General features: G+C 47.7%; 1 protein-coding gene across 2 annotated transcripts in view; it reads left to right on the top strand.

Annotated features, from left to right (window-relative positions):
* Positions 1-22,186, top strand: part of ADAMTS7 (ADAM metallopeptidase with thrombospondin type 1 motif 7) — a 71,268-nt gene that overhangs the window by 33,613 nt on the left and 15,469 nt on the right. For both annotated transcript variants that reach the window (XM_055002816.1, XM_055002815.1), the window contains 7 exons: positions 5,826-5,967; positions 13,703-13,829; positions 15,633-15,846; positions 16,523-18,253; positions 18,668-18,820; positions 20,048-20,221; positions 21,921-22,067. In XM_055002816.1, coding sequence (XP_054858791.1) covers positions 5,826-5,967; positions 13,703-13,829; positions 15,633-15,846; positions 16,523-18,253; positions 18,668-18,820; positions 20,048-20,221; positions 21,921-22,067 — 2,688 coding nt within the window. The remainder of the gene's footprint in view (positions 1-5,825; positions 5,968-13,702; positions 13,830-15,632; positions 15,847-16,522; positions 18,254-18,667; positions 18,821-20,047; positions 20,222-21,920; positions 22,068-22,186) is intronic.

Genomic DNA, 22,186 nt, shown 5'->3' with positions numbered 1-22,186 from the left:
GGAAATTCCTGGAGATCTGGGGGGTGAAACCTGGAGAAACCTGGAGAAAGCGGGGTTTGGGGAGGGAAAAGACCTTGACATGGCATAATTCCATAGAGACCACCCCCCAAAGTAGCCATTTTCTCCAGGTGAACTGATCTCTGTGGCCTGGAGACCAGTTGTAATTCCGGGAGATCTCCAGCCACTACCTGGAGGCTGGCAACCCTGTGCCTGGAGAAGAAGCATGTGAAGGATGAAGAGAACAGTTCGGCCACTGCCCAGCACCCCCATGGCTGATTAGGGTATGGATTCCTAACGTGTGCAGATAGCTTTTTAAGACTTGCCTCTGTTGCCTGAGCAAACAGGGCCATTTCCAGATGGCTTACCTGCCTCCGGAACGTCGCGCCATCTTGCGGGGAAAATGCGAAATATTGCGTTTTCTCGCGCGAGTTTTGCGCGACATTGCACAAAACTCACATGAGAAAACGCGATATTTCGCATTTTCCCCGCAAGATGGCGCGACGTTCCGGAGGCAGGTAAGCCGTCTGGAAACGGCCCAGGTTTTTCTAGCTCTGCTCTGCTAAAAAGTTGGTGCTATAGCAGGATAGAAACAGTGAGCGTCTGTACCGCTCGTAACATCAGCTCTGTCTTGCCTCCTTTTCTGGAAATTTACATCCGTGTCCACCTATTTTTGTAGCAGTTATACACAAAGCTCCTCAAAGCGATGTAACTTGATTCCAGCAAACCTTGCTTCTCAGTAGTTTTTTAACACGACGAAGTTCTCAGCAGACCCACCTCCTAGTAATTTTTGGGTCTCCGTCTCACAAGTGGGGGTTGCCCTCCTCCTACGGAAAGAGCACGAGAAAACCAGTCCTGGCTGTTAATTCCTCCCCTCCAGAGTAGTTTGACTTTAGGGGGAAGCATGTAGGAGTTAATGAATTCCAGGGTTGGTTTGTTTTTGCAGAAGAATGTTTACTTTAGCATTCCTTCCAGCTTGACAAGGCCAGGGATGCTGTCTTTTTTGACCCCCCCCTCCTTTTCTTAGTTGGTGGGAATGCCTGCGTGGTCTTCCCGCTGCTGAGCTGCTTAAGAGTTCAGAGCCCAGGCAGGCGGCCTTGTCTCTTACACCTAATATCTCCAGGGCTCTCTCTGTGCTAGAAGGACCTTGTTTATCTTACCATCATATTAGCACTTTGTTAATTGGCACTTCTGCCAGAAAACCCAAGTTCCCAATTTTCACATCCTTGCAATGTAGGATTTAACTAGATGTTGGTATCTCTGAAGCAGATCCAATTGCACGTATCTCTGTTCCCTGACCACCACCTTCACCTGTGTTGCCTGCTCTCCAACATAGCTACTGCAAAAGCCCCCCCCCCAATCATAGGAGAAGGCAGAAAAAAAGAGAAGCCCCAACAAGGCTGTCCACTCTGCCTCCTTGTATTCATATACTGAAGTAAGAAACGGCGCTAGTAACGTGCCCCCAGAACGGTAGGTGAGAACGATGCTAACGCTTGGGCCTTTTCTCGGCCTCTGACCCATCCTTGCAGAGGAAAACGGCAGCAGTTGCACTCAAGTTGCACTTGAGCAAAAGTTTCCTGAAATGGAGGCTTACAGTGCATGCCTAAGACCTGCCTGGAAAGGACTTAGGAGGGCAACTGAGTTCTTCACTGGCATCTCTCGGAGATCCCTGCTAGAGCTGTGCCACTGTAGCCCCTGTGCCAGTGCAGAATTGGGTGGTGTTGGGGAATGCAGTGGATGGAGTGAGGTTTAGTGCCTTACATAAACCTCAGCTGGGACACCAAGAGTTCACATGCCCGAGCCCCCAGTGTGGAGCTGTATCACTCTGGCCTAGGCCAGGCACAAATGGGGGGATTTGGGCGATAAGAAGGGCACTTTGCACCACAAAGGGGGTCCTGAGCACAGACTGCCAAGGGAGAGAACATACATTGCCACAGCAATGAGCTAATGCTCTTCGGCTGAGAAACTTTACAGCTGCTCAGCTGACGGACTTTGGACCACTGTGCTTGTCCCGTTTGGAGGGTTTGCAGTGATTGGGACAGCTGCATCAGTGACTCAACAGTTGCAAAGGAGAGGTTACTGGAAGGGGAGAACTGGCAACTGCCAGTTCATCTGAGTTGCTTTTGGGGTTCCCAGTGCTGTTCTGTAGATGTCCAGACACGCTGTCCGAGTTGGGCTGGGACAGCTTCAGTCTGATTCCCACCCCCTTCTGTTGCCTTCAGTGTGCAGCTCACGTAGGGGGTGGGGGCGGGGTCTGGTGGGAATACAATTACGCCCTTGTGCAAGGGAAGGTCTGTGAGTTTCACAGTTCCCCAGATCGGTACTAGGGTACAAGCAGCTTGAGGATGGATGGTACGCAAAGGCTGGGGGAACAAACCCTCTGATGGGGGCACGCAAGGGGGATTGTTGGCCAAAATGAGGGCATCGTGGGGCAGCCGGTCAGCATGAGGGGCCTCTCCCACCTGGTGATGTTCAGCATGGCAAAATCGTAGCTGTGCTCAGGACTCAGTACCGAGAGTTCTCCCCATCTGGGATTTGCACCGGGGGAGTGGGGTGTCAGGGCTGCTTTCTCTGGGGCATCCCCCTGAACTTTGCCTCTTTTGGTGGTCTTCTCTGCCTTCTTCTATAGGGCTTGTGTCAGCCACAGGACTGCTGGAGGGGCCTAATGCTCTCTGCAATGTCTTGTTCCTGTGACACAGCTGGGTGTCTGCTCCTAAAGAGTGGGTGGCATGGGAGGATCTAGTCTGCATTCTCCCTCCTGTATTGCTCTTCCACTTGCCACAACCGCAGCGGGCTGCTGAGGGGTTGACACAAATACCTTTGTGGTGGCAGTGCAGGTGCTTGCGCTCTGCCTTGTTGATACCCTGTTCCTGCTTTCCCTTCACCTGGCAAAAGCTGGTGCATCTGTGCTTTGCCCCAGCCAAGAGCAGAACCCTTGTGCAGGAGAGGAGGTCTGGGTGTTTTATTGCCGTTGTCCCTGCTGATGGAACTGACAGTGGTGCAGTCAGAGGTCTTGTGTGTCCCTGGAAAATCAGCTGCAGGTGGGCACTTGAACCCACAGCTGCAGAGCTCCTGGTGGTGCTCCTTCCAGGAAGGAGAGCTTCTGTCATGTATACAAGCATCCATGCCATTGTTGTGTTCTGCATTTTATACTGAGAGTGACGTAAGCAGGGCTTTTTTTCAGCAGGAACGCGGTGGAACAGAGTTCCGGCACCTCTTGAAAATGGTCACATGGCCGGTGGCCCCACCCCTGATCTCCAGACAGAGGGGAGTTTAGATTGCCCTCCGTGCCACAGCGCGGAGGGCAATCTAAACTCCCCTCTGTCTGGAGATCAGGGGGCAGGGCCACCAGCCATGTGACCATTTTCTCTGGGGGGTGATTTAAACTTAACCCCTCCCCTTGTTCCAGCTGGCCCAAAATGATGTCATTGTGCGGTCCTGAGTTCCACCACTGAGTTTCACCACCTCTTTTCCCAGAAAAAAAACCCTGGATATAAGCATCCATGCCATTGTTGTGTTCTGCATCTTACACTGCATCTTAAACTCATACTGATATAATGCCAAAGTTAAATACTGTATCTTATGTATTTTATATAAGTCACCTGAGGGTGTCTAGACTGCTAATACTAATTTCCAGAGGAGCCAGTGGCCTCTTTGTTATCTCTAATATGCGCTTTCAGTTCTGAGTGTCCTTGGACCGGGCGCTGCAGCTGTGTACTGAAATGTATCTTTTTCACAGGAGGGAATGATTCCACTCTGTACTTTGTCTAGACTAAACTACTCTGTTCCCATGTAACTTTTTGGGTTTTCGCACCTGAATGCAAACGGGCCAGAGGGCAGGAGAACATCCCCTATAATCAGTAGTCCTATTGTCTGACTAATCACTTCTGCCAACTTCTACCTATGAGTGCACACCTGAACTGAACAGATCTCTGAATAAAGTTTCTTCAACCAATGCACCTGCGTGCTTGCTGTGAGGGGCTTGGGGAACTAACTGCCAGGGACTGCCACCCTAGGACTGACAGCTTTTCTCCCTTTTCCCCTTCCCTCAGCACCTTCTGCATAGGGTGGTTGCCTGACAGCAGGAGGCCGTGTCCACAGTGGCCCATGTTGGCAGGCTGTCTGTATCTGTCTGTCACAGACACGTCAAGATTGGTGGATGTAGCAGGGTCCAGAGCAATCTCTGAGTTCTCTGTGGCTTGCTGGAGGAGAGGGTTTTCTGGCCCTTGCTCTCTGCTTGGGGCAAGCATAGGATACTGACTAGCAGTGTCACGCCAGCAGTGGCGATTCACCAGCGGCAAAGCCTTAGGATTGGATTACCCTCTGTGAGCTCCCCATTGTCTTCTCCGCAGCATGCAAAAGGGGAGATTGTGGCAAAAGAATGGAGGGATGAGTGTTGAGATTTATTTGGGGGAAAGTTTAGAGTTTCAAATTACTTTTAAAATGTGGTTTTTTTCATGTTCATCTTAACAGCTTGGACTGCCTAATATTTGGGAAAACTCCTTGGACTATGTAACTTAATTGGGGGGGGAAATCTATTTTAAAAAGAAGTTTGGGATGTTCCTCAAGAGCCCTTTGGAGCAATGCCCTTCCGAGCAGTGCGCCAAGAATAACTTTGGTGATAAAGAAAGCATTTAGGCAAGCAGTGAGACGTCTGCAAGTTTTCTCAAGAGGCAAACCTCAACCTGCTGGCATTAGAGGTGGTCTGGAGCGTGTCTGTATTATAGCACTTGTCCCCTGCACTTGAAATCTAGTGGAAAATAGTCTAATGCTGATTTATCTGTGTACTACGTGCGTGTGTATACACACACATGCAATCTCTCTAGTGTCATGAATTATGCAAGTTAAAACAGCCCTGAAATTGGTTTACTTTTGTAGTGCAGACATGTCCTTTAGCGGCAGAATTGTTTCCATGTTTTATAGCCTGTACGTGTTCGAAGCACTCCTAATGTGCTCTTTGCCAACACTGAGTCTTGTTTTATTTACTGCTGTGAGCCAGCTCTACAAGTAAAGAGGTCCAGCCAGCTGGTTCTTTGGTGCCACCTGATTGGGATCCTCGAACTGGAGATCTGTTCAGGCGCTTTGCCCTCGAGATAGGATTCTACATACCTTCAGCGACTGTAACCTGAGGATTACTTTCAGATCATCAGACTATCATAGAAAACCCTCCACTCTTGTCTCACCTTCAGTAGATCCAGGGTTTTTTTTTCTGGGAAAAGAGGTGGTAGAACTCAGTGGATTGCCAGCACAGGGGGCAACTCTTGGCATGAGGTGGTGCCCCTGGTATCACATGCACATGCATAAAGTGCACACATACTCCCAGGACCGCACAATGATGTCACTTTGGGTCAGCTGGAACAAGGGGGGAGTTTTTTAAAGTTTAAATTGCCCTCGGCGAAAATGGCTGGTGGCCCCGCCCATGATCTGCAGACAGAGGGGAGTTTAGATTGCCCTCCACACCACTCGGCAGCGCAGAAGGCAATCTAAACTCCCCTCTGTCTGGAGATCAGGGGGCGGGGCTACTGGCCATGTGTCCATTTTTAAGAGGTGCCGGAACTCCATTCCACTGCGTTCCAGCTGAAAAAAAGCCCTGAGTAGATCTGATGTAGGTTTCTAATATCCTCTTCATCATATGAAAACAGAGAACAGATCTTTTAAATTCAGGCCTCCTCAGTGTATGTGTAACCATGTAAGGAATGTGCGCTTGTCAGCCTGTTGCTTCAGGGCATCTTTCCTCCAGGTAGCGCTTCTAGTGGGCTGTATTTCCCCAACAAACCGCAGTTGCTCCTCCTTTGCATCCTGTGACTGAAGTTTTTCTTTCCTCGCAGCTTTTGTTCCAGGAAAAGAATCCAGGAGTCCGCTATCAGTACACGATCCAAAGGGAATCTGAGAGTGAGAATGAGATCACCCCAGCTGAGTTCTTCTGGCAATATGGATCCTGGACAAAATGCACAGCCACCTGCGGGACAGGTAAGGATGTGCCCATTCCCATTTGTACAGCTCATGCCTGCGCATCTGGTGTTCTGCCCGGAGTGGCTGGAATTGTAAACATTCAAGTCAGGGAGCAAGAGAAGTGAGCTTTGAGACATTCCCCCAAGGCTGGATTGCAGAAGAGGCTACCGTCGGTCTGGGGTTTTTCCTGCTCCATGACCAGTCATGCCTCGTTGTTGTGTGGCAGTTACAAGCACAGGCAGGAAAGCCCCAAAATTCAAATTGCAGCACAGCCACAAATTCACAGGTGTAGAGTTAAGCCGCTTTGGGTGTTTAGGATAAGCATCAGCACATGCCGAGTCTTACTGAGTATTGCAAATAAATAAAATCCAGTCTTGCCTGCCTGTGTCCCAAAACATTTTGGCACCTAAAGCAGAAAATCTGGGTGGGACCTCCCTCCCACACCACCTTGCAGGGAGAAGATGATAAGGACAGTGAAAATTTTGCTGGCCCTTAAAGACATACGTAACCCACTAGCAGAAGTGAGTTGTGCGGCCTCTGACCTGTCTGTACTGTAGAGTTTAGGGTTGCCAGCTCCAAGGTGGGAAATTCCTGGAGATCTGGGGGGTGAGACCTGGAGAAAGTAGGGTTCGGGGAGGGAAAGGACCTTGGCATGGCATAATTCCATAAGTCTACCTCCCAAAGTAGCCATTTTCTCCAGGTGAACTGATCTCTGTGGCCTGGAGACCAGTTGCAATTCCGGGAGATCTCCAGCCACTACCAGCAAGCTAGCTACCCTAGTAGGGCTGGAAGCACCCAAGTCCTCCTGGTTAGTCAGTTGTGCAGCTGCCCCAGTGACTATCCTGGAATGGGAATCCAGCATGCAGGCTCAGTGGGTACAGCACGGTTCCCCACTGTGTCTGTGAAGCCGCCTGGGAGGGTTGGTAGGAAAGTGAACTAATTCTGCCGGCAGCAAAAGGAAGGCAGAAGAACTCAGGATCATATTTGGACTTGGACATATTTGTGCGTGCGGTGCAACTGGGGCAGGCTGCCCTGCTGGACACCACCAGACCTTGACGTTGCTCTTTTGTCCTGACGGTCTTCCAGGAAATTAAATCTTGGCGACCCTGGGTATCAGCCGCTGAAGGCCTCTGTTTGGAAACACTTTTTTAAAAAGCAGAAACTTTTGCCTCTCGTTCTTTGACTTACCAGGGTTATTATCTTGACTGGTCATTGAGCTCTGGGCTGACTGTTAAATATAATCTCTCAGTTCCCTGGGGAAGATTCCTGCTCCAGAGCCAAGTTTACCAAAGCAAGAGACGAGGCAAAAAACATTAATTAATCCTTGACATTCTCTGCTCCCTCCTTCCCCTTCTGGAGTCACAGTTCGGGAGGAAGCAATGGATTTTCCTGCTTTTTCAACACATGCTGATAGGTGGGATGGGGAAGCAGCAGCCTTTATGGAAGAGCTAACAATTACAGTCTAATTAACTGGGAAATTAGGGGTTTTGTATACATCCGTGCTTCTGTCTTGCCTTGTGTTGGGAAATGGCTCCAAGTTGCAGACTGGCCTATGCAGTCTGACTCCCTAGAGGAGTGCAAGTTCATTCGATGCTAAAAGTTGGATAAACAGGAGCTTGGCGGTTCGAAGGGAGAAATTTCAGCAAGTCTTAACAAAGCCCCAAGTGACAGCGATCCATCTAAAAACGGCTTCTTTCCACTGATTTTAATGCCCTCTTTCTGCAAGCAGCTCTTCTTCAGGGAAACTTCTCCCCATCTGAGCAATGTATGTTAGTAGCTCTACCAGGCTCTGCACAGATGGTTTTATAGCTTTGCAGAGCCTGGAAACCTGAGCCACAGAGGCGGCAAGTAAGAGGTTTTCAGAGGGTGCTGCTAACTTGCCTGAAACTTGGAAGCCCTTCTTTTGACTCCCAAGCTGAAGACCAGGCATCTTTCGGCTTTTCCTCTCTGGAGTGGATGTTTTGCCAACACTTGGCAGTTTTCTAGCCCTCTTCCATGTTACCACCAGGCTTTCATCACGCAGCTTTGAATTGAACTGGAGTTCAGGTGAAGGGCCATTTCCTCAAGACACCTTCGGATCAGTGCTTCTGTGACTGCCCTTTGGCTGTAGTTGACTCATTGTCTCATACTTTTTTACTATAGTAAAGAGTCCAGTAGCACCCTTAAGACTAACCAACTTTATTGTAGCATAAGCTTTCGAGAACGACAGCTCTCTGCATCAGATGCATGTTGCATGTTGACGAAGAGAGCTGTGATTCTCGAAAGCTTATGCTACAATAAAGTCGGTTAGTCTTAAAGGTGCTACTGGACTCTTTACTATTTTGCAACTACAGACTAACACGGCTAACTCCTCTGGATACTTTTTTTACTGCTGTTCAAAGCATGCAATAGCCAGAGAAAGATTTCTTTAAAAATGGCTACTGAAGTACTCGGCCATTCCTGACTCTTTTAAGATTAAGACTACTTCTGAGTAGCCTTTACAAAAGCTGCATTGTGGATGTGGTAAACTTTTGTTTTACAGTAATTTTTAATTCTTAAATTTTGTTTATAGTGTATGACCTATGGGCTGTTAAATTTGAATTAACTGAACTGAAAACTGAACCACCACTCTAGAATTAAAGGCCCCCATCGCACAACCTTGAATTGAACTGGAGTTTCTTGTGTTGATCGTCTGTGCATGTGCAGAGGGGGTTCCGCTTCCTCTGATTAGACAGATAGTGGAGCTTGAAACTCAGAGAATGAGATTTTCCCTTGGGCTTGCATGGCTGGTAGTCCAGAGAAGGGGAATAAGCGTCATCTGCTGAAGCACGCAGCTTTGCTCACTTACAGGACTCCTCCGAGTAAGCCTCCCTTACAACGTACATTCTCCCTGCTTTGAGTTTGTTGTGGCATAGATTGGAAAGATGAGTGGCTGGATCTGTGTTGGGGTGGGGGTGGGAAAGGTGTTTTTTTCATCATTTCAGATTCTGTGCATTCTTTGACCCTTAGGTGCTTCTCTCACGCCCCTACTTCCCTCCTCCAAGCCATTTCATCCATGCTAGGGTGGAAGGGAGATAAGTTGTAACTTCCTGGCAAACCATCTTGGAGCAGGCAGTGGTCTACCACAGCTGCTAGGTCTTGTTATGCCTGAAAAAGGCAATCTCCTCCAGTAATCCCACCCAATAAGACACTGGAGGCCAGGAGTAAGTAGAGGGTTAGATTTATTTTGTTGCTGCAACAGCGGGAGGGAAACCAGGCATTAGAAGCCCCCCCCCAAATTGTTTCGCTCTGGCTCCTCCCTTGAACAGCAGAGTTTTTTTAGCGTTCATGACATCACAATATCAGTATATTTAATTACAATATGATTGGTTAATAGTATACGTCGCAGTTAGAAATTTCAGTACACATCACCTTTTTAGTGCAAAGTCAGCTCATATCACATTTGCTCCTGTCTGACACTACAGAATAAGCCATTGTCTTGAGTATGTCCCCTTTTAAGATTTCCTTTCCGGCTGAATGTATCTGGCAAACAAACAATGCCATTAAACTGTTATCTTCTGAGACAAAGCTCTGAATTCTTGCTGTAATGATTTCAAGTAAATGGGTGCATAAATGCTTGGTGTGAGATAGGTGAAGAGCGGGGGTGAAAGAGGGTCATGAGTGAGTGATACGATTGGTTGAGGACTGAGAGGGTGAGCGGAGTGAAGGCAGTTTGAGACTGGGAGTGGAGAGCAAAAGTGTCAGTCAGAGGAAAGCAGGCGAGCTGTGCGCTGCCTGAGTATGTTGAAGTATTTATGAGAGAAATATGACCTGTGTGGAACCTGAACTGAGCATGTTTGTGAAAGGACACTCAGTCAGGGAAAGGGAGGCCAGCTGTGTGCTGCCTGAGCAGGTTTAATATTTCTGTGAATAGGAGTCAGAGGAAAGCAGGCTGGCTGTGTGCTGCCTGAGGAGTTTTAAGCATTTCTGTGAGAGAAATATTGAGTCAGAGAAAGAGGCTAACTGTGTGCGAAGCCTTAGAAGAGATCTGTGTGAATGAGTTTATAGGACGTAACTTTAAGAACCGAGAAGTACGTTTATGAAACCGATACGCTTCTTGACTAAATAAAAGTTTGTTTTGTTTTGTTATATCCCAGAGTAGCTGTCATTGCTTTATCCCATTCCTATCCTCAGGGCCACATAGAACCACGAAGGAGCCTGACACTTAGGAACATTACCAAAGGGGAAATTTAAATAAAATATCTTGAAATAATATATTCCTGGTGGCAGCAAACTACCCAGAGGGTGTAAGGGAAAGATTAAAGGCAAAATCTACCCCAAAGGAAGTAAAGGTCATAACACTTGCTTTCAATACTCAATGTAACTGAACACGGTTTCTCAAAGTTACTAAGCAATTGTGAGCTGCGTATAGCAGCAGACACATAAGAAATCACTGCTTGTATTAGGTCCATCAGCATACAATTAATTTTTAATTATTATAGCTGAGCTTGGCCATGGTATCAGTCTGAAAGGCAGAAGGTACAACTCTGTTGACATGGATAGAAAGCCAGGTTCCTAATGTAGAGACCGGTAGTGGCTTATCGGTAACGTGAGCAGCCTTCTAAAAAGAACTTTTTAACACACTGGCAAAGGGAAAGGAAAAGAGGCTGGTCTAATAGCAAAGAGCAGAAGGTGAAGCCATCTCGCTACGGTTTCATCATTATGGAGGTTGGGAATTTCTCAGATGCTTTCTCCATTAACCAGGTGTGGAGAGACGGTTTGCCAACGAGTAACTCGGTTTCCTGCCAGAAAGTTTATCAGATGTGGGATAGCAGACAGCTAAGAGGGAATGATCCAGCATCTGGCGTTGAATTACGAGCATTTCCCCTTCGTCTGTACCAGCCACTGGCCATCTTTACCTTTTCCGTCCAGGAAAATGTGTGCTTTGGCTGTCTCAGAGGGAGGGAGAGGCCTTCGCCAAGACTCCTGGGGCAAAGTATTAGCTGACTGCTCTTCTTGTACAATTGAGAACTGTAGGGAAAGAAAACAGTGCAAGGCAATTGTTTTTTGTTTTTTTTTAAAATTAATTGAAGTAGCAGTTGTGGTAAGTCGCAACGCGGTTCCTGTTGGGACCATAGGAGAGAGCTGCTGTGATCGTTTTTGGAGATTGGTTGGAGCTACTTTCACATGTGTGACTTTTGTTGCTGCTGTGCCTGCAGAGGCATCTGCGATGGAGCATCCACACAGCAGTTTTCCTCGCACTTTCCTTGCTTCAGCTCTCCTCATCCATCATTTCCTCCCCTCCACCTGAGGATTTTAAAAAGGGGAGACTTCTCAGGCACCATAGTGTTATAACAACCTGTTTACTGGAAGCTCAGCATTCCCAGTTTCCCTTTGTAAAAATAAGTATCTAGCCCTTCGTTGCAGAGCTATAAGAGGAAATGTGCAGCATGCACTCTTGCACGTCCCAATTTTTTAAAAGCCTTCTGGTGTGCGATGGGGAATTGTGGCCATGGGGGGCTAAGGCAAGGAAAATGGTATATACAGGACCTACAAAAATGCACATCATGCCATCTACACTACATTGTGGGAGCTGCACGTCTGTGAAATCATACTAAATAAATACATTTAAGGGTGAATAATTTGCTTCAGTGGCTCCTCCCCACATTCCATTTATTTGACTTCTGATCTGGTCTAAGTTAAGTTGTCCCACTTCCCTCCGGTAGCACAACCTCTAGGATATCTTGTGGTGTTCTGTTTAGATGCTCTTAATGACTGTTCTTTTTCCAGAGCTTTGACTTTCAGCCCAATAGGGGAAGATAAGTTTCCAGGCTTCTTTTTCTGCCCTGTGGCATTTCATACATCTGACTCCCTGGATGGGCTCTCCAGTTTCAGCCACAATGGCCTCCTTGTTCCCACAGACAATCTGTGGCCTTGTTGTGAGCTAGTCGTTCAGGCCGGCCTGCCCAAGGATCCCATTAACTGTGAGCAAATTATTCGGGGCAGGCATCACAGATTAAACGTAGATACAGATTAAGAAATTGCAGTTTGGGTTTTTTTAAAAAAATCAATTCAAACCAGGATTGTAAAAGGCAAACATCTGCATTTAGGAGGTCAAGGCAACCACAGGGTAAAATCTTCCTTGGTGACTGGGCCAGTTGGCTTTTTTAAAAAAGAGGGCTTTTTGTTTTCAAGTGAATTTCCTCCCTTCGACATAGCAAGCATTATTTTTAAGCAGCCCCTTCCTGGGATAATTTAAACAGGGGTGGGGGTGAGAGCCGCTGTAGAATTCCCTTCCCAAGGGAAAAGGGAGACAAAGAGGCCTCTGTTGGCTATTTAGTGATCCATGTTGTTGTGTGAGTCTTGGCATGCTGCAGCTGAAACCTGACATTTGCTGACCTCCGGCCCCCAAACCTCGGCATTCTGTGGCTACTTAATTATGGCATTCCAGGCTTGTCTCGCCTCCCCAAGCTAGGGCGTAACAACTGTTGGCAGGTGCCCTGCTTGGCCTCTCAGACATAAGCAGCCAGCACGTGATGCTTGGGGAAGGGCAGGTTGCCCCCAAAAGTTCCTGTGGTGGGCATTCAACCATTGCAACAACCATCTATTTGTGCCTGCAGCTTTAGGACCCAGTAAGCGTCTCTTCCTAAGTACCCAGAAAGAGCTGGGAAGTTGGGGGTGCCGCACTTGGCCCCATCACCATTAACGGGCACAGTGATGGAGCTTTGAAAAGCAACTCTCCAATGGCTCTGCTGGGAAAAAGCCCCTCCTGGCCCCTCCCACTTTCTAAAAAAACTGGGCAGGCACCAGGAAGGGTGTTGGCGGGTGTCATGGTGTAGCGGTTAAGAGCGGCACGACTCTAATCTGGAGAACCGGGTCTGATTCCCCACTCCTCCACTTGAAGCCAGCTGGGTGACTTTGGGTCAGTCACAGCTCTCTCAGAGCTCTCTCAGCCCCACCCACCTCACAGGGTGATTGTTGAGGGGATAATAATTGTAAACCGCTCAGGGTGGGAGTTAACTTGTACTGAAGGGTGGTATATAAATCGAATGTCATTATTATTATTATATTTGTTCAAGTGTAAGCAATGAGGGCTTTGGGGCACACACAAGTTCTCTGTGCAAGTTTTCCTCCCAGGTGGTGTCAGTCCTGGGCAGTTAGACCCCCCAAGCCCCTCACAGCAAGCACTCAGGTGCATTGGTTGAAGAAGACTTTATTAGAGATCTATTCAGTACAAGGCACTATGAGACAGGTATTGGCAGAAGTGATTATTCAAACTTGGTCACTTGTTATTATAGAGAAACATCCCGCCCTTTAGGGTCCGTTGGCAATCTGGCGCGAACCCCCAAGAGTTGCATGGGAACTGATAAGTTTAGATTAGACATGTTACAGAATGATTCATAGCAGTCTCTGAGGACAAGATACCAACACTCGGCTTCAAGGACACTTGCTGTAGAAGTGAAAGAACATTCCTTCTTACAGATAACAGTCACCTGACACCCACCCACCCCACCAGCGGAGTACATCTATGAATACATTTGCATACCTTTTACACTCTCTCAGAAGAACAATACAGAATACAATTCATGAACAGAGCAGAACATATTAATAGCAGGTATGCAGGAGGCATACCTGACAGGTGGGGCTGCAGTCCTGGGAATAGCTGTGGCCGAGGCCCAACCTTCTGCTGCTGTGTGACTGGCATCGTTGGTTCTTGGCACAGCCCTGGTCAGGACTGGGTATGTTTGCTGTCCCAAGGGATGTATAGCAGTTCACTGTTTCCTCCTGTTCTCAGGTGTTCAAAGGCAGATGGTGCACTGTGTGGAGAAGGTGGCTGGCATTGTGGAAGAGCAGTTCTGCGATGTGCTGAGCCGGCCTGATGACAAGCGGAGGAGCTGCAGCGAGGAGCTGTGCCCGGCTAGGTCAGCATTGATCAGATAGCAGAAAGGGCACTTTTGTGCTGTTATTTCGGTTGAAAAGGGGAAAGATCCTTGTAATGTTGCAGAGGGTGCTTCGGCACAACACCTTGAGAAGTGTGTTGACACACCCTCCCTATGGCATGAATGATGAGAGTTCAGTTGTAGACCATCTGCTTTGCATGCAAAAGGTCCCTGGTTCAGTCCAAAGTGTCTACGTTTGAAATCACCCCAGAAAGCAGGACTAGACAGTCCCCTGGTCTGACTCAGAACTACACAAATAAAGGGCACCACAGGACCTAGACTCCTACTTAAAGACAGAGAGCCAGGCTAGAAGAGACGAATTACACTTGAATGGCAAGTGAACAGACTCACTTGTATTCCTCCCTGTTCTCTTGCACTCCACTTGCACTCCATCCACTCGAGTGGAGTGCAAGTGAACAGGGAGGAATACACGTGAGTCTGGCAAGTTCACTTGCCATTCAAGTGTAATTCGTCACTTCTAGCTTGGCCCATAAATCCATGGATAATAGCTTCTTATATGTGTGTGTGTGGTGCACTCAAGTCAGAGTTGACTTCTGGTGACCTCTGGCAGGGTTTTCATGGCAAGAAACTTATCAGAGTTGGTTTGCTATTACCTGCCTCTGCAATCCTGGTCTTCATTGGAGGTCTCCCATCCAATTACTAACCAAGGCCAACCCTGCTTAGCTTCTGAGATTTGACAAAATCAGGCTCACCTGGGCTATCCAGGTCAGGACAGATTCTTGTATACAATTCAATTTAATATTGAAATTGCACAGTGCTCAAAAGTGAATAAATACAGTTAAAATATCATCAAAGTCTTATAAATATGCCACTATATATAATAAATACTTATAATACAGACGCGACTGCGGATCAACTGGTCAGCTTGGTAACTTGCGAAAGCAAACGTGGTGAATCTGAAATTAGCAAAGACAAGGGAAGTTACAAAAAGGAAACTGCTTATTACCAGGGCCGTTTCCAGATGGCTTACCTGCCTCCGGAACGTCGCGCCATCTTGCGGGGAAAACGCGAAATATCGCGTTTTCTCACGCGAGTTTTGCACGACGTCATGCAAACGTGGTGAATCTGAAATTAGCAAAGACAAAGGAAGTTACAAAAAGGAAACTGCTTATTACCAGGGCCATTTCCAGATGGCTTACCTGCCTCCGGAACGTCGCGTCATGCGACGTTGCGCAAAACTCGCGCAAGAAAACACGATATTTCGCGTTTTCCCTGCAAGATGGCGCGACGTTCCGGAGGCAGGTAAGCCATCTGGAAATGGCCCAGACTTACCTCTGAATCCAGAGTAGCATTTAACGCGAGCAATTGTTTGAATGCGCTTCCAGCCGTCTGTTCAAAAGTGCACACTGAGCACAGGGAGTCGAAGAACTCCCCCAACTTCTATGATCCTTTGATACTATAGAAACGGGACATTCACATCAATAGGATGTGAACATAATTGTGATATTTATTGGTATTTATTATAAGTATTTCTTACATATAGTGGTATATTTATAAGACTTTGATGATATTTTGACCGTATTTAATCACTTTTGAGCACTGCGCACTTTCAGTATTAAATTTATGAATTGTATATAAGAATCTATTATCCACGGAGGATCTGTATCTTTAAGTCTGAGAACTAGGCAGCGATGTCTTTCGCCTCTTGGATTATGCAGCGCAGCTCCTTGAGACACCAAAATAGAAAAACGATCCCAAGTCCTTTCTTTTTTCCCCAGAGTTAAGGTCTTTTAACTCCTTGGCCTAATCCCTTGCTGTCTTCAGGTGGTGGGTTGGAGAATGGCAGGCCTGTTCTGCCACGTGTGGTGATGCTGGTCTGATGAAGAGGAGCGTCCTTTGTCTTCAGAGTGTGGCACCAGATGAACAGCGGGCTCTGCAGCCCAGCAAATGCCAGCATCTCTCCAAGCCAGATGCCACCGCCCCCTGCAACCGGGAGGTCCTCTGTCCTGCTTGGTGGATCGTGGGCAACTGGTCTGAGGTGAGGGAGTTTGGGGAGGGCAAAAGCTGCATCCATCTTGGTGCCTTAGGAAGCCCCAGAAGGAACACGTAGGTTCTCCGCTAGATACTCGGTGGCTGATTTCAAACGAGCTCATAGATGAGTTGAGACTTGGTGTTGCCAAATCAAAATGAGAAGGAGCCCTGCAGGAGAGACAAATGGGGGATAATCCTGGGGAGAAGGAAGGACCGTTCTGTGTCTCTTTGTCCTTGGACAAAAGTCACCGCTTGATCTCTGGGTTTCCAAATCAGACACGATCTGTCATTAGCCAGGCAGACGGGGATTTTCACCGTCTTGCGGAAACTATTTTTGTCCCATGGGTCGTTTCAACACTGAGTAAAGGTCAGGGAACCTATTATCTGCTTTCTCTCAACCCAAACTGCTTCTTGTGCCTTGCTTCAGTTAGCTAATCCAGACTCATTCTCCTCCTTCTCAAACAAAGGCCGTGGAAACTTCGAAGAATGAAGACATCTTAAGTCCTCAGGGTTATCTCCAGCCCCATATCTTTAGGTTTTATGCATGGGCAAAGCTTAATCTGGAAACAGAATGGTGGTGGCGAGGGTTGGAGGGTTTGTAGAGGAAAGAGCATGCAGCTTTTCAATATAGAAGGTTTCTGGACTTTTCTTTTTTCCTTGTTACTTCCTCTTATCTTTCTCAGTGCTCCGTGACGTGTGGGAATGGGACACAATGGCGCCTAGTTTACTGCTCCGGTGATTCCCGAGCAAGCTGTGATACCGCACAAAGGCCGATGTCTCGAACTGCCTGTTCATTGCCACCCTGCCAGAAGAAGGCAGAAAGTGCCATCCCGGACTGGTCTGGCAGTGGCTCTTCAAGCCGAGAACTGTTTAATGAAATCCATTTCATTCCAAACCGCCACATTCCTAAATATATCCCTTTGGTGCCCAAAGCTGAAGACCTCAATGTCATAACGGAAGAGGATTTTTCTTTGAACAGCAACAAAAAGGGAAATGTGTTTGTAGATGATTTTTACTATGATTATAATTTTATCAACTTCCATGAAGATCTCTCTTATGACACGGTCGGTGAAAAGGACAGCAAGAAAGAGGGCCCGAAGCCAGACATTGGAACTAAAACGGTTGACGATGGGAAGGATTTTAAAGAAAAACGGCCCAGCTTTCTTCCTACTCTAAAACCAGAGAGTGGAAGTACAACACTTCCTGCTATCGGGCAACATAATGAAGAAGAACTTGACAAGGGTCAAGACAGGAACTCTTTTATCAGTTTCCATGATACGACTGTCGCCAGCTCTACAACCTCCTCCTTCACACTCAAAAGTGAAGGCGTCCAAGTATCTCTTCTCTCCACCTCAGCAACAAGAAGGCCTTTTCCTTTTCCCAGCAGTGGACCATTGCCTCCGAATTACGATGAAGAAGATCCTTCTACACATGCAGTTTTTAAAGATGACATGGCAGCCACCGTTTCCTCTACAAGCTTTCCTTACTTGGACCTTCTGACTTCGATATTCCCTTTTGCCAAGAGCAGCAATGTTAGTGGAAATGCTGCTGGCACTCCTGAAAGTACACACAGTCCTGGCAGAAGCTCAAAGGTTTTTGATCAAGGTGGTAGTCCCCACCACAGCTTGGTGGATGTTGGACAGGAAGGCCATGGAGAACCAAGCAGTACGGGCAGGGCCATCGTTAGTGGTAATGAAAACACAAGCCTGGCTTATGGAACTAAAGCTATCCCAATCAGTACAGTCACAACAGGAGCTACAAGAACGGACGGGCCATCCCATCTCTTTCCTCACCAGCCCACAAGGTCTGCTGAAGCCACCCCAAGCCCTTCCGTTACTCAGGGACTGGGAAAGAACGGCAAGGACCCCGGTTATAGAATGAATTCAGAGAATGACCAGAGCGGCACAGAGGGTACAAAGATCTACCGGCACTATCCCAGGGGTGTTCTAAAGCCCGGAGATAAAAGTCTAGCCGCAACCACCTCTGTGTACCAGGAGACTACTGTTGGACTTGAAAGCAAGGGGCTTGGATCTTACACTCCAAGCTCGTTAGATCTTCAGTTATCAACTGAGCCAAATGTTCTGGAGCAGAGCACCGATGCTCCTAACTCTTTCCGTTCTGTGCTACCCATGCCAAAACGGGAGGAATCCAATGAAATCGAGACGGACTTGGACACCAACTATGTATCTTCCCACGAGGACCAAGGACTCGTCGGAAACAGCAGCGTGGTGCCAGGCGAAAGCTCACCCAATAGAGTTCACGGGGTGTTTGCTAACAGCAACGGCACTCTTGGGTCCAGCCTCAATACTGCACAGCGGCAGAAAGTGGAAGGAGATGAGGAGCCCTCCTTAGCGCCTTCTGGTACCATCACATCCATTTTCAGTGCCAGCTGGGAAGCTGGAAACTGGAGTGAGGCAAGTAAAACCGGTGTGGCCCCAACCGTCGGCACTTCCCTGTCCAGCAGACCTGTTCTCTTGCCGCAGGGGAGAGCTTTCCCTTGAAGCCTGGGCCTTGATTCACTCTTTGCTCTGTAGGTACTTGTGGGGAGCTGTCCCTTGTTTGCTCTTCTCTGCTCCTGTCCCTCTGTGGTCTGGAAGCTTTGAGGGGCCGGCATTAACAACACTGGGGACTGGAGCGGATGTTCTTCTAGCCCCAGGGCTCCTGTCTGTCTTCCTGTGCCTCAGAGGTTAACAGAGGGGAGAAGGTGGGAGAAGCTGAAGGAGATTTAGGACAGGAAAGGTGGGATGTATCTGGTCTTACAGAGAGAGCCAGTCTCTGTTGACTTTGGTGGGACAGGGATGGATATTCATGGCTCTTCTTGGTTCTAGTGCTCCACCACCTGTGGGCTCGGTGCCATTTGGAGGACAGTACGGTGCAGCACAGGCAAGGAAGAAGATTGCAGCCCCACCCGAAAGCCAATTCCTGCCCGCAGGTGTTACCTAAGACCATGTTCTTCCTGGCATGTTGGAAACTGGAGTAAGGTAGACCACCTGAGGCCTTTGGGCCTCACCTTCACACACCCCTTTAAAAAAATTACTTCCGCCCTGTTGCCTTCAGCTGCTGCACCAAATTAGGTTCAAGATCCATCTCGGTCTCATGCTATTGCTCCCTGATGAACAGGGCTGTTTGTCTTTCTTGTCACCTTTCATTTTAAAGGACAAGTTTCTTAATCATGTGTAAGGGCAGGGCTTTTTTTCAGCTGGAACGCAGTGGAATGGACTTCCAGAACCTCTTGAAAATGGTCACATGGCTGGTGGCCCCGCCCCCTGATCTCCAGACAGAGGGGAGTTTAGATTGCCCACTGCGCCACCAAGCGGCGCGGAGGGCAATCTAAACTTCCTTCTGTCTGGAGATCAGGGGGCGGGGCCACCAGCCATGTGACCATTTTCTCCAAGGGCAACCCACTGAGTTCCACCACCTCTTTTCCCAGAAAAAAAGCCCTGTGTAAGGGTAAAGTTTGAAAGCATGGAGAAACACTACAGATAAAATATTGCCTTGTAGTTGCTTTGCTCCCGGGTTCCCTTCAGTCATGTACCTCTGGGTGTGTTATGTGCTGTCAAGTTGCTTCTGACTTACGGTAACCTTTTACCCACCCATCTTTCTTCTTCTAGATGCACACTGAACATTGCCAAAACTTTAGCAAAAGGAGAATAAATAACTGATTTTCAAACAAAACCCGAGGCGTGCAGTTAGATACTGGAGTCATTCACTGGCACAGGCAATCATTTGGGAAGATTCTTTTGGCTCAAAGAGACGCATTTTTGTTTGGGGTAGGCAATACGGCAGACCCTCCCAATTTGCAGATACATGGTTTCACTTATTTGCAATCCAATCATCTGACGCAGTTTCAGCCTGTTTTTAGTCCTACCGCACCATCACTGCATTCACTGCATCGTTACATTTTGCAGAAATGTGGTTGTTTTTCTACCATTTTCCATGGATCTCCGTGGACTTCGCCATTTGTGGAGATCCTGGGAATGGATCCCCAGCAAATAGCGAGGGTCTGCAGTACTGGACCAATTCCTTACTGTAGAAAATATTTTAGATCAGATGCTTTCATGGTTCCAAGATAGCAACGGGCTTGTGCTACAAACTCAGGTACCAAAGCAGCTTCTGCTGAAAGCAGCCAGGCTGCTTCTGAGATCTGTCGCATGGATGGCATTGCTCGTTCAGCCATACATGCACTTTTTGCACGGTTTATTCCCCAGTGCTCCAGGACCTGTGGAAATGGAGTGAAGGTCCGGGACGTCAGCTGCGTTGACACACGAGACCAACGACCCCTCCGTCCCTTTCACTGTCAGGCTGTCCTCTATAAACCACCGACCCGGATGCCCTGCCAAACCAAGGTGTGCCTGGACTGGTACACGTCATCCTGGAGGGAGGTGAGAGCCTGTGAGCCCAACCTAGTTCTGGTCTAATGTCTTGGGACAGGAATATTTTTAAGGGGGCCCAAGAACTTGCATGTGATCAGAGTGGGGAATACCAGAATCCCTTACAATGTTACAGAGGAAGTGAGAGCACAAAATTGGATGGGATCTGGAATAGAGAGGTGTGGCCTGGAGCTCTGCTTTCAACATGATGCAAAACCGAATGATTCGAAAAGGCTTTTTACTCAGATAGGAGGGAAGTATTGTAGGGAGGGGGTCTCAGATGGGTTAGGGACCATAGACTTCACCACTATGTTGCCTTGCATATTATCTGTTGCTTTGAATATGTACTCCTATATACTACCTGTGCTTCATGTTATCTAATGTCAGTCCTAGAACTGATTATGTTCTGTTCCAGCAGTTCTTCAACTCTGTATAGGATCCTTGCTAATGCTGCGTCTTTGTAAAATCCTGTGACATTGTTTATGGAAATGTCTTTGATACTGATTGTACTGATCTCACACTACGTAATCTGCCTTGAGTCTCAATGAGAAAGGTGGACTATAAATGACATAAATAAATAAATAAACCTAGTGCTTCCCCTCTCTCCTCATCATAACTTTCTACATGGAACCAAAAGTTCTATTATTTTGTCTGGCTCCCTCCTGGCTTGTCAGGTGGTGTTTCTTTGCATCAGATTCTCTTTCGGCATTGTAGCTATATCCCTGAGCATCCAACAGGTAGCAATATAGGCCCCATTCCTTGATCTTGGAGCCCCCAACCCCAGTCCCCTCTATTTATTTATTCATTAAAAAGTGTATGGTGCCTCTCTGGACCTGCTCAAGGCAGCTCAAAGCTAAAACAGTAAAACTGAATGATGCAAACAACAAGAAAAACAATAAAGAACACATTATACCACTAAGAACAAATAAAACCAATATCAATAAAAATATCCAGTAAGAACAGCTAGTAAAAGCAACCCAGGTCATAAAACAGAGCAGCCTAAAAGGATGCTGATAAAACGGTCTTCAAGCAAGGAGTCAACCAGGATAGCTTAAAAATAAACACGAGCAACGAAAATAAGTGCAAGAAAAGAAGCATAGACGTTTCCATGTTGTGTTTCTTACTGTGTTCTAAAGCAAAATTATTTAACATAATGCAACACAGAGCCCTGCAGTATTGCGGTATTGATTTGCAGTTTTGTTTTGCTGTCTTCTTTGAATGCAGGCATCCTCTGCTTAGTTTGCAAGCTGAGGAGTGAATTAAAAGTCTTGGCTCAACCAGAGCCTTCAAGGTCTGAGCTATATAGGAACTAAATTGGGTAAGGTGTAATGCATATAAGCTTGCAGAATTTCCTGTGGCCCTGAGCAGTCTTTCAGAGCTTTTCCTGCAGAAAGCTTCATGGCCAACAAAATTTAAGGACAGCTAACCTTGGCTAGAGCAGAGGCTTAGCCAGGAAACGGGACCAATCCGGTTGTTGCCTCCTGCCAGAGTGAGAAAGCCAGCTGGCATGCAGATGTTCTGCATCTGGCTTGGAGCAGAGAGATGAGCCAAAGAGAAGGCAGCACCAGCTGCCTCCAGGCCAGCTTCAGTCCCGGTCTGTGGGAAGCTCACAGAGTGGAGAAGCCCGAGATCCCACGGTGGCTTTTAGCCCCTAGAGAACGGGTAGGATACGTTCCTTCTTCTAGTCAACTGCCTGTCTCTGTCTGGGTAGTGTTCTGAGCTGTGTGGAGGAGGGGAGCAAGAGCGTCTGGTGACCTGCCCAGAGCCCGGGAGGTGCGACGAAGCCCTTCGACCCAATAATACAAGACTTTGCAACACCCACCCATGCACCAAGTGGACGGTGGGATCCTGGGGGCAGGTGAGCAGCCTTGAAGGGCACGGGATGAATTCCTAGTGGGAACAAACCCAAAGAAGCATCCAGTTCTTGGGCAGCTTTGCTAATGGGAATGACGCACCCTTTGCTAATGGGCTGCACGC

This window comes from Eublepharis macularius, chromosome 18 (assembly GCF_028583425.1).
Source record: "Eublepharis macularius isolate TG4126 chromosome 18, MPM_Emac_v1.0, whole genome shotgun sequence".
Lineage (NCBI taxonomy): Eukaryota > Metazoa > Chordata > Lepidosauria > Squamata > Eublepharidae > Eublepharis > Eublepharis macularius.
Note: the sequence above shows the minus strand (reverse complement) of the source record. Positions and strands in the feature narration are given on the sequence as shown.